The sequence below is a fragment of the Erpetoichthys calabaricus genome, chromosome 3 (genome assembly GCF_900747795.2).
Source record: "Erpetoichthys calabaricus chromosome 3, fErpCal1.3, whole genome shotgun sequence".
Taxonomy (NCBI): domain Eukaryota; kingdom Metazoa; phylum Chordata; class Cladistia; order Polypteriformes; family Polypteridae; genus Erpetoichthys; species Erpetoichthys calabaricus.
This window is the reverse complement of record NC_041396.2, coordinates 229,783,449-229,796,591: the sequence shown is the minus strand read 5'-3', so window position 1 is coordinate 229,796,591 and position 13,143 is coordinate 229,783,449. Positions and strand designations below refer to the sequence as shown.

The window sequence follows — 13,143 nt, the reverse complement described above, 5'->3', positions numbered from 1 at the left end:
GATGTCACTGCTGTGCACTCTTGAATTGATATGTACCATGAGTGTACCCTTTAAGGAGAGTGTAGGGTTTTTAGTGTCAAGAGGCAAAGGAAAAGAGAAATAAATACCAGGTAATGAAAGTACAAAGAAACAGGCAAAATTAATATGTCAGGGAGCAGGCAAAAAATCAGAGAACTATAAAGACTAACAACAGGAGACTGTCAAACCAAAAATCAAGAAACCAAATTAATTGTACACCAAAATGTTTGTAACCAAATAATCCTAATGCTACGTTAGGTTACTTTAACTTAATTTTCATTAGGTTAGAGTTTATTTCTTTTTGACTATTGCTCCAGAGTAAGGATGCCTGGACATGCCATCTTTTATAGAATGGACAAGATGATTACATGCATCATGTGACTTCCATGCTATGTGACTATGGAAAATGAGCATGGCAATAGTAAAAAAATATGTTAGAACCTATGGAAAAACAAAACAAAATGTCAACAGATGAACAAGGTTTACCACATTACACAGCATCATGTTGACATCACCAATATAATCCCAAAATTTGTTAACTGTATAAGTGACAAATATAATAACAAAGCTTTAGACCAGTGCTCCGCAACCTTTTCTCACCTACGACACACCAAAGTTCTTCCTAGAATTCCGCGGCACGTCAAAAGCTAAGGGAGGGGGGGAATCCGCTCCGAGCGCCAGCTATTTAGGGGCGTCCAAACTACGGTACTTTACTTTTTTTTTTGTTCCTTGAGGAGGCGCAAAAAAAACATTTCTTTCAGCTTTGGGGCGTCAAATTTTTCACCGCCCCGGACAACATGATCTCCAGCTACGCCACTGATATATAGATATTTATTTAATACACAAATTTTACAATAAATTTTCATTTTTTATTATAAGTATACATTTATTATAAGTATACATACATAAAAACTATACTATATTTACTTTTATGCAATCTTAATAATTATTATAACATAATGACTGACTAATGTGATACCTGCGCTTGTTTCAATGAACACAAAAGTTTTATATTTGGCTCAATATTTGACAGCGCAACCCGAAGTTCTTGGTCAAGATCTTTTAAGCATGACCGCTTATCATTTTTAATTAACACAAGAGTTGTTTGTCTTTTTTGGCGTAACTGGGATGGTTTGAATTTAGCTGGCGATTTACTTTACTGGGTGCCATTGCCTCGTTTGATAGCTGATCGCCGCAAATGATGCATACACAAGAGTTGTTTGTCTTTTTTGGCGTAACTGGGATGGTTTGAATTTAGCTGGCGATTTACTTTACTGGGTGCCATTGCCTCGTTTGATAGCTGATCGCCGCAAATGATGCATTGTGGCTTTGGAGCCGTTTCGTCACCACACCACGAGAATCCATATCGAATGTAGTCTTCGTTGTACTTCCTTTTCACAATCTTCTTTGTTTTTTTTTGCAACACTTGTGCTGGGTTCTTCATCATCTGTACGTGAAGACGAATCTTTTCCACGTAAAAATTTATCCATATTTAAAGGGGTATAAAACTAAATATGAATTACACGAAGAACGTTAACCATACACAATTCAGCAACACAACTAATAGTAATGAGTGATAACTACTGTCGCAAGACGAGTGAATGCGAGGTAGCACGACTAATACGTCGGCTTGAATTGAATCTAGGTGAGGGCACGGAGCGCTCTGCCTAGCAAAGCATACTACGGAGTTGTCTGGCGACTACGTAGGGTCTACGTCGTAGGCGACAGGCGATGGGATTTATTATTTCAGAGAAATGACACATAAAATTATGAAACCTTTAAAAGGCTATTTACGCGAATATTTCATTGCACGTATTCTCGTTATTGTGTTTCTAAGGAGGACCGTTGAAATATTATTTAGTTAGAAAATTGTCTTATTTGACCGCGTCACACCTGTATCGGCTCAAGGCACACCAGTGTGCCGTGGCACACCGGTTGCGGAGCACTGCTTTAGACAAAGTAGGAATCCTGCTAAGCCAAACTCAGGTCTTGAAGTAGGCTGGTCCACTGGTATGGAGTACCGGCAGTTCTTAGTTTTTAGCAGTTGTTTATCAGTAGTGTTTGGTGTACACTGACAGTGTTGGCTCTTATCACGCACAAGTCTTCTATTGACTGTGAATGTACCTCATCACTCAAAACTCCAAATGACCCCACCCCACAATTCCCAACTCCCATCCCCCATTTACAAATGAATATCAGTTTAATGCACCACTCAGAACTTTAAGATTGAGCCACCCCAACACCGTTCTTCACTCATCTCTCAGTGGATAACAGTGCTCAAAGCTCCTGCTCCCCGCTACACACTTTTAAACACAGAGTACCAGCACTTATGTATATCCACTTCAGGCACCATTAGGTGTTGTCCTCTGATGGCCACAGCCATATTATGTATGGTAACTCATACATTCAAGTGAAATTGGTATGCTTGATGTCGTATGCTGCCCCTATTTAAGATAGTGGCAAACATGTGCAAACATTCTCTCTTTGAGGAATATTTTGAGTAACTCTCAACTGTTTGCTTCTTCTCTTTACAGCATCAGAGAAAGTTAAAAGTCACTTCCAGGATGACTTTAGTACTAGGATATTTTCTAAACTCTCCTTTTAAGTTTTGGTTTAGTCATCCATTCACTGTTTCCCAGCAGTGTTTTGACCCCTTTGCTTGACCCTCAGCTTTTGCCTTATTTAACTCAACAGTTTCATCTCCCTATTTGTTTTATTATTAAAAAAACATTAGGTCACTTTCTGACTTCAGACTGCTCTTAACAAATGTGAGTATTGTATTCAATAAGAATAAACGTCCTTTCTCACAGTATGAAGAGATGAATGGTAGAGGTCAATCAAGTTTTTTTGGAAGGCTTATCAGAAAAATACTATTGAATGTTTGCAAATTTAGTACAATCTTGACTCTGTTAACAACAACCCGATTAACAACATTGCGCTTTAATAACAGAGCTTCTATAGAGAATATTGTCAAAATGCCATCGTAAGTGGCCGTAGTACACTATTAATATTTTTATTAATGTATTATTATTACTGTATTTTGGTAATTATTATTGATTTATGTGATATACTGTATGTATTATGCTAATATTAGGTACTTTACTTGAGGTTAGATACATCAGGTCAGGTGTATACTTGACGTGTAAACAATGAAAATGATACAAAGGCATATCCCTGTGTGCTGCTGGCACGTGGCTAGTTTTTTGCCATGTGATGCGCACAGAATGCAGTAATGGCGACACAGCACCTTCTATACAAAGTAATGATCCACTGGCTGGAACAGTATGCCATCTTTACGCGAGACACGACTGTACTTTAGATCATTCACCAGAGTTCATGTAGCTACACTAAATTCAAAGTCAAATCAAAACCAAATCAAAAACAGATTACATTCCTAAAGTTCTAGATGTTCCTTAAATTGCTTAAAGTTAACACTTTTTAATGCATGTCACCATTTTTTATAGCATAAACATCATGATGCCCCACCTCATGTAGCATGTACATCATGTGCTAGAAATGTGCAGCATCTGGATTTTCTAAAGGCCAGCATCCATTAGAACAACCACATAAAATGGCAGCACCCATGAAAAATAAAATGGCAATGAAATCACATTTCCAAACAATGATAAAAATATAAATATTTAATAAAAATGAATAAAATGTCAAAACTGAAGACAGGTGCTAGAAATACATGAATAATTCCTCCCTGAGAAGACCAAGAGTGTGTGTGCGTGTGTGTGTGTGTGTGCATGCATGCGTGCATGCATGTGTGTGCATGAGTGTGGCCTTTGATGGACTGATTCACCATCCATTGTTGGTTCCCATCTTATTTCTGGGTTACGCTCAGGCGTTATGCAGCCCTGACCCGGATATCTGGATTAGAAAATGTTTTATATTATTGATTTTGTTCATTAGCTAATTTCAGATGGCTGAAAACCTTTGCTGTAGGACAGCAAATAGAAAATACCAAAGAATGTATTTTGTGTGAAATGGGGTTAGTTCATAATTTAGTAAATACAGACATTGTTTTTTCTAAAAACAAAACAGTTTTTTCCCCAGGTTTACAAGACAACTGCTTTTCATTGTCTAGTATGGCTGTCATGTAGAGTGATTTGAGAGAAGCACTATCTCATGAGTCAGGCCTATCAGTATACCAACCATCCATCCATTTTGAACCCAGTTATCCTGGCATTCAGAGAGCCTATCCCAGAAACCTGACATTACTGTAAAATTATATTTTCCTGTTACATTTTTTAAATTATTTGTACCATCTGGTACTGCCAAAAGGTTTTGTGGTGACTTCTCAACCTTGCACATCACAAGTGGGTAAAGAAGTCTGTGTGTGCCATCTGTGCCCCATTTCAGCTGAGATCAGTTACGTGGTTACTTAATATATTCAAAATTTCAGAAAGCAAATTTAGCCAACTCTAATGCTGAAATACTTTTCCTACTAACTGTTGACATATTTTGAAAGTTCATGTTCCACATACTAGAAGGATTACATTTTAAATGGCCACCTGCCTTCTCCGAGTTTTGCATGAAGTGTATGTCAGGAAGATTTTTATCTGTTGTTTATCTGCAGTGTAATTCACATGTGAATGGATGTGTTTCCAGTAAGACCTGTTTTCAGTGTTGTGTAAGGGGTGATGCAAAGGTTTGTCCTACTGCCTCACAGATCCAGCACCCTGAGTTTGAATCCTGCACTTATTGCACATACAGTATTCCCCATGTCTCAATCAGGAGTTCTTGCCAAATGCCTAAAGAAGTGTATGTTAATTTAATCAGCTTCTCTAAATTATAAGTCTGGGTATGTGGGAAAGTAAGTCTTTCAATGGACAGACGATCAATCCAGGGATGGTTCCTGCAATTCTATTGGAATAGACTCCTACAACCAGTATCCGTACATTGAATTAAGTGGGTCGGGGAATATTATGTTATGGTCTGTGATAAAGCATTGTAAGCATAATCCACCAACCCTAAAGTGCTGTACTGCTTTTAAATAGCAGAAATAGAACAGACTGAAAACAAGTAAGGACCAGGTGAAAGCAAATGGAAGTCTTAAACGAGCTATAGTCAACCAAAAGTCAAAATCACCAGATGTGTAACCGAAATGCTAACCAAAACTCCTCAGAAATCAAACCCATATAGAATTCTTACTGGGAAGAATCCCTAATAAACAAACACTCTCTAGCCTTTTAAAATATCCAGAATTTTTATGACTACCTGAGGCATTGTGCCAGTTTAAATAATGTCACCCAATGTTCTAACACAACATCCTGTTTCAAGTCTAAATATATGTATCATTTTTGACCCTCTTATAAAGGTCCATAGAGGGATAGATCCCTGGAACAGGATGAAAAATAAAAAATAGTATCATATAAAATTGACTAAAATGATACCCCACATGCTTATATTTGAAATGTGTCCTTTGTAACCTTCTGGGAGTTGCACTTTGAGGGCTAGGACCATTGGTAAAGATTCAAATATCAAAAATATTATCATACTCATGATCAGCAACCTCAAAATAGCAGAAAAATGATACCCCACATGCCTAGATTACCGACTCCCGTTTTTTCGAAGTTTGACCTATATATCCCATTGGGGATGACCCCTTGGAGTCTGTTGATGTGGCACACAACAGTGTCATGTCCTTCTGATCATTTTGTTAAAGACACCTATTGGTTTACTCTTTAGCATTAGGGTGTGATTCCCTGTACAACATATGGTCCAAACATGACATAACAATGAGGGGTATTTGGGTCTAGCGTCACACAAATAGGGAGACACCCCAAAAAGCTCGACATCTTGCATAATTAGGTATCAAGACAAGTTAAACAGTATATCATATGTGGGGGTCTTCTCATACTGGTGACTCAGGAGGCACTGGACAAAAAAAAAAACTGAAGTGATTTCAAAGCATTCATAAGTAATTCTAATGAACATGAAAGAAATCCGCAACAGGATTTGTTTTCATAATTCTGTTTCTCTAGGGCCCTACTTATGAATTTTTTCACTTCTTAGTAGTTGTTATGATCTGTCCCTCTCAGTAATACAAAATATGAAAATCCATATAGAAGTTGTTAAGAAATCTCAGAGTAATTAAATTAAAATAGGACCAAAAATGCCAGCTAACCCCAAAGGCTACCCAGAATCAAAATTTGTGAGACAGCTGGTTTTGTTATGCCACAGAAAACCTCAAAAAACAAAACAAATCTGAAAACTAAGAGTTCTAATTTGAGTGCAGAAGTTCCTTGTGGTAGTGCACTTTGGTTGCTTTTATACTGTATGTAAACTCCATTAAAAGATGTAGCTCTGAAGCACAAAAGGAATAAAGGCAAATATTGTGTCATAGGGAGCAAGAAACCACACAATATATACTCTATGTATACACGTAAACAAATAAGTAAAATATATTTGTGCCTTCAGATGATTAAAGTGATAGATAGATAGATAGATAGATAGATAGATAGATAGATAGATAGATAGATAGATAGATAGATAGATAGATAGATAGATAGATAGATAGATAGAATCCCCACTATTTCGTCAATAGTGATACATTGCAGAGATGGTGGCAGAATGACATTTAGGGCTGCTCTTTGGCAATGACAAATAGTGCCAGAAATCTAAAGGCAGAAGAAGTTCAGAGAAAAATGAATGCATAGGTGATGGGAAAAACAGGTTAGCTGCTGTTTAGAGAGGCCAAGCCAACAAGTCTAATGCTGAAACTACCTAAGAGCTCACAGTGTCTTTCTGTGTGGCCAGATGGCTGCTGCTTAGTATTTTTTGTCTTGATTGCAATACGTTTCTACTTACAAGAATGGGTAGAGCCATGAATAAACTGGAGAGCACACCCAAGAATGTTAGCCTGCCCTAACAAAGTCTGTTTTTAGACAGTTATGATCTGAACTTATTCAGATATTTTCACATAACTATTTTTATTTGTAACTCATAATAAAAGCAGTTTTTACAGGCCTCTGTATCCAGAAAAGCCTGACCTTATTTTTTTTTTTCATTCTGCAGTTATGATATCCTCAAGCATCACTGCTTGGAAGTTTGGTTGCTCTGAGGACATGAACTGCTGTGGCATGTCCTATGTGTTGGCACATGTGTGATGCCACAGAGTGTGGTCAGATGGTTTTTGGCTGCCATCTTATTTAAGAGCAAGCTTCTTAAATACCTTCCTCAATACCTTCTTGAGCAATTTAATTTATGGACTGAAGGGATTTTGACTTATGTTTGTCTCATTAGCTGTTCTGGTCATTTTTTTTTTTTATCTTTTTAATTGGTATGGACACTGTATGACAATGTAAACTCTGTTGCAGTTAGTTTCTTAAGATTTACCTAACTTTAGCATTTCCCAAGGATTAGATTATTTTTATGTCCTGATATGTAAAGCCATAGAACTGAAAGAGGGTGTGCTTACTTTCAATTTAATTTCTAATCATGGTGTCACTGTCTTCTATATTGAATTACAATTCCTCTGTTGTAACTCTTTTGTGTTTTGATCTCCAAGATTTTTTACATTCATTTCAATGGGGAGTCAGGGTATTGCCATTATAATTATTGTTGGAAGACAAAGACTACAGGTGGCCTTTTGACTGTGGTCCCAAATGTAACTATCATTGAATAAGAACTGGGAACTTTTGAGTAGTTGTCTGGGGATCTTATTGAGTAGAACTTATGTGATGACATACCTGACCTCTCGCAAATCTGTATACTGTATGTATGTACACTAGAACCCCAAGGTAATGTGGACCGATGCTACCCTGCCAAACTGAAACTTTACATAAAACTGATGGCTATGGCCATTTTGAAATTAAAATTATGGATATAAAAGATTTTTTTCAATTTATATAATCCAGTACATCTTTAAGCCACTTTTCAGTATGTATCTATATATATATATATATATATATATATATATGTATTTGTGTTAAGTATTAATTTAAGTATTGCCATGATTCACTATGTCTTATTTGTCACTCAAAAAGGAACTACATCTGTTCACTGGTTTATAGATAGCATGGTGGTTCAGAGTTGAAGCAGATTTTGATAATGGATGGATTCACACTTTCAGGTTTTTCCCTTATGTGTCCTTAATGTTTTCAATGATTTGACTTTTAGGCTCCAATTTCTGGCAACTTGAAAGAACATAATCACACAGGAGGTAAGTTTTCCTTTTTAAAACGCATATATTATATTTTGCTTTATTGTCATGAACTGTTTTGTATCAAATTTGAGATCACATTTATCAAAGGATTCTTCTTTAATATTAATACTTTACATTTTTATTACTAAAATGTGTTCTTTTTAGTGATTACCTTAATTTATTTTGCTGTCATGCAACTTTTTTAATTGGCCTCCTAGCATTTCTGAAATTCGCACTAAGATGCCTTCTGGTGTGTTGGGCATGAGAAATTGTTTATTGTAAATCGGTAATCTGAACAGGACAAGAGTTCCTTTGTAATTGTCTTTGATTTTTTTTTTCCTAACTGATTGACTTTAGCAATCAAATCAATAACGTTTCAAAAGTTTCAAATAAGGTCCAAATAAAGGTGCATACATTTCAGCTGTTTTTATCCATAAAACTGGTATATACAGTATATGAAAGTAGAAATTGCTAAATAGTACAAAGCTAACTAGAATAAATAAAACTTAAATACATCCATCCAGCTATATCCTAACTACAGGGTCACGGGAGCCAATCCCAGCCAACACAGGGTGCAAGGCAGGAAACAAACCCCGGGGGAGGGCGCCAGCCCACCTCAGGGCGCGCGCACACACACACACCAAGCACACACTAGGGACAATTTAGAATCACCAATGCACCTAACCTGCATGTCTTTGGACTGTGGGAGGAAACTGGAGTACTCGGAAGAAACCCACGCAGACACGGGGAGAACATGCAAACTCCATGCAGGGAGGACCTGGGAAGTGAACCCGGGTCTCCTAACTGCGAGGCAGCAGCGCTACCCACTGTGCCACCATGCTGCCCAGTAAAGCTAAAATGTAATAGAAAATACAATATAAGTGCTGTGTATCATAAATCATAACACTATATCTTTTAAAGAATAAATTATTTGGAAGACAGAGTATTTAAATCAAAAACTAGTCAGATAGTAAGATAAAAAAAATTTTAATTTGTACAACACAAGGACTGTATTGTCAGCTGTAATTATATTGAAAGTAATTGCCTTTGTGTTTTGCCTGGCTGGCATGACCTTTACAGTTTGTTGCACTGGCATGATTTGCAGGTTGTGCCTGAGCTGCTTTAAACAGCCTTTCTCTGTGAGCACCTTGCAAACTTGGAAACATATATCTTGGCAGTTGCTTTAGGTGCTCCGGCATACTTTCTTTTTTTCTTTGTACATCTGTTCCATTTGCTTTCATAAAATGAGCGGGTGTCTTGTTCAATTACCTTCCGTGCCACTCAGAAATCTCTCATATTTAAAATTAGAATTGATATAGTTGTGTACATTTGCTAAATAATTGGAGTTGATCCCTGTTAATTATTTTCTTTTGCATACCTTAAAATAATATTAATAATAATAATTCATTACATTTATATAGCGCTTTTCTCAGTACTCAAAGCGCTATCCACACAGGGATTAAACTCCTGTAGCTTTTTAGTATCATACTGTATTTAATATTTATTTACTAGGCAAAATACCCAGAGGGCTGCATTGAACTTTTATCCAAGAATTGTGAGATGGCAAGCAATACTGCCTGCTTTGCCACCTTGTGTCCTTATTATGAGCTATATTATATTCAATTTAGTCTATATAATCACTATTTTATGTTGTTTCTTTTGATGACTGAAATGTGCACAGATTAATGATGGCATTAACATACATGTGAAAGTGAGTCCTCAAATGGACTAGTGTGCCAGCTAAATGCTTCCAGGACAGGCGGAGGCCCTCTGTGAGCCTGTGCTTAAAAAAGCCGGGTCAGAAAATGAACGGATGACCTTATTAATAAGTAGGGATCAGCTTAGCGATTGTGATGTTGTTTTCTTCTGTTTCACAGATCTAGGCAATGATGCCCAGCCATTACAAGAACCAAATACACCAATTAAAGTGACAGACAATGAAGAGCAAGAACACGTTTCTGAAAGGTCAAATCCTCAAGAGGCCTGGATTGACTTTGATGACTTTTGCAAGTGTTTCCAGTAAGGCTTTTTATACAATTACACAAGTTTCACCTCTCTGAATTATGGTACAATTAGGCATACAGAGGTGCATTTGTGTGAGCCTCTCTGTTATGATTTGTACCTTGTGATTTTTTAAAATTTATGTAATCTATTTTTCTTAGGATTTTTTTGCTTAGGTTTTGAAATATGTAGGGTTCAGTTTCACTTTCTTAATTTTCTACTTTTATTTTGAAGTACAATCAGTTATTTTGGAAAACCCATGGTGCCTTCTTGTTTTTGTAGCAGGAGGGTACCTCCATTTTGGGTAGTTGTTGCTAGGTTCTGGTTTCCCATTGTTAGGGGGTATATGACGTCATCAGCATGGTGCTATGCTATTTAAACATCATGTATCTCTCATTGTCCAATTATGTTTAAGAGCTTTTTAATCAAATTCTCTTTATTTCCAGTTAACTTTGAGCCACAAGTAATCAAATCAATAGTGAACCTTGGTTTACATGTTGGGTTTTGGCTTTATGGTCCTTTATAAAGTGTTCATTTTCCAGTCTAGTTTTAAACTCACCCTTGTGGCCTTAAAAACTTAAACTAAATGGCATGGTGGCACAGTAGCCAGTACTGTTGCCTCATAGCTTTAGGGACCTGGGTTTGAATCCAAGCTCAGGTGCTGAGTATGTTCTCCTTGTGTCTGTGTCTTGATAGTCTGATTCCCTGCCATATCCTAAAAGCACACCTGTTAGATTAATGGGTGATTTCAGTTTCCCCCAATACGAGTGATGTGGGTATTTGTCTATGAGTGTGCCCAGGATTGGACTGGTTCTTTGGCAAAATTGTCTAAAGCTTGTCTACAGCTTCCCACCACTTTAACTTGATTTATTTGGATAGAGGGACAGACCTAAAGTAAATTTAAAAAGTCACTCTTCAGATATTTATATGTAATGGAGTTGATACAGTATTTGAAGATGTATCTGCAATGAAAGTTTAAAAAGCGGAAGCAATGCTAATCCTTTGATACTCCTTTTTTCTGGGAAGTAACATTTGTTTTTCTAATTGTATTTCCAATGAACAGATTTTTGGAGTGTAAAAATCATGTCAGAAATAGATATACAGGCGGACTCAGCAGACTGAGTTGAGCTGCTGTCTGAACGGATTACGGCTTTGTCCATTGTAAAGAATCTGTTTTAATGCCTCAGGTACAATCCACATTAGGTGATGTGCAATCCCGCCTGGAATTTTCCAGCAACACGTTTGGATGAGCAAGACATTTCACACAAAGTTAAGACAGATGATAAGTTCTGCAAGAAGAGTGAACTAAGATGGTGTATGCAGGTCTCATTGTAAAAATGAAGTCTTTATTGTAGCTGTGATTCATTTCCTTACATGCAGTATTCAGAACATTAGTTTTCTTTCACATTACCCATCACCTAATGAGCTGAAGGTAATGCAATGATATTGGTGAGGTGCTGAAGATGCAAGTCTGGGTCCAGCATGGGTCACACACAAGTGTAAGTAACCTTGACATATACTGCACATGCATTACAGCACTAAAGAAACACATTTGCTGTTCCTCAATGTTTTGTTTAGCTTCTTTTACTGTATGAGACATGAAGCAACAAGAAATCTATATTTTGTTTATGTGTATCAGCACTGTGCGGAACATTTGTGCTTATTAGAGTCAGGACTCTGGTATAATTCTGGACATTTTTGCCCAAAGTTAGGAATTTGTATGGTCTTTCTGTGCTTTTATTGGTATTAGACAGACTGGTGATTCTAAATTGTATGAATAAGTGCCCCTGGAATGGTATCCCACCTTGGGCTGCTGCATCTTACCCTTTTTCACTGCTAAAAGAAACTAATTAACTGCCTGATGTTTGTTCTTATTTTTTTCTGGTTTACTTATGAGAAGTTAACTCTGTTAATTGTCCTGTTCATATTTTGTGTATTGATTGTCATATTCAGTGACATTAGCACCTCTGGGTTTGTCATGGATGTTTCCAAGCATATACACATTTGCACAGACGATGCTGTATTACATTATGTGGCTCCATGTTATGCTATATAAGGCGGAAGGCTATCTGCATAACCTGGTTAAGGCAGAAACCTGGATTCTTAATAATCCACACAAGTAATCTTCTGGAGTTTTCCTTTGGGGAAAATGCTCCAAAGTTGCTAAATGTCAAAATCAGCAAATGTGATTCTGAAAATATTTTTTTTTTATAAATATGTTTAGTCAAAAAGACACTTTATTTATAGATTTATTTTCCCAGATTGCATGCTGTGCGATTGAGCCCTGCAAAGGACCTGGTACGTGTGCTTATTACCTTACACCCAGTGCTGTTGGAATAATAATGCAGGAATGTTTACTTCAATAAGATATGCTTTTTACTTTTAACGTGTTACTCTACTGCTCTTAAGATTGTGTGGCTGAATTTAGCACTGCACATTCAGCTCATCAACACAAATTCATCAATTTCTGAAATATTGAGGTGGATTATTTCAGCCAGGAGAAAGAATTATGTGATCACCCCAACATTAGCCTCTAGAAATTTGTTTTGTGGGCGCTTCTACACATGGCTGCTGAAAATGTGTATGAAGAAAATACATGCAGTGTAACGGACATGTGCAGACTACAAAATCCTTAAGAGTAACTTGGTTAAGGGTTTACATGCCTATTGAGTTATTTGCAGAGAAATCTACCTCTGTTAAGCCGGTTTCTCAGAGGTCAATAACTCAATTTCTCCCTTCAGAATTAAGGTTTATTTGCCATTTTAGAAATCATATTTCAGTGAATAATCAGGTTGTTGAAGCACATGTAAACACGCTGAATAATAATTGTGATTCAGTTTAGAGTGTGTCAGCTTCTACCTGGAAAATCCAGATTCCTTGAGTTGGATGAGAACAGATATGGATGGATATTATGCTAAAAGACAAAAAAAATCTGTGAAGTTCCTTTTAAAAACATTTCTATTGAATGCAAT

At 36.9% G+C, this 13,143-nt stretch overlaps 1 protein-coding gene across 2 annotated transcripts in view; it reads left to right on the top strand.

Annotated features, from left to right (window-relative positions):
* Positions 1-13,143, top strand: part of adgb (androglobin) — a 225,479-nt gene that overhangs the window by 75,663 nt on the left and 136,673 nt on the right. For both annotated transcript variants that reach the window (XM_051924853.1, XM_051924852.1), the window contains exons 14-15: positions 8,146-8,188; positions 10,048-10,189. In XM_051924853.1, coding sequence (XP_051780813.1) covers positions 8,146-8,188; positions 10,048-10,189 — 185 coding nt within the window. The remainder of the gene's footprint in view (positions 1-8,145; positions 8,189-10,047; positions 10,190-13,143) is intronic.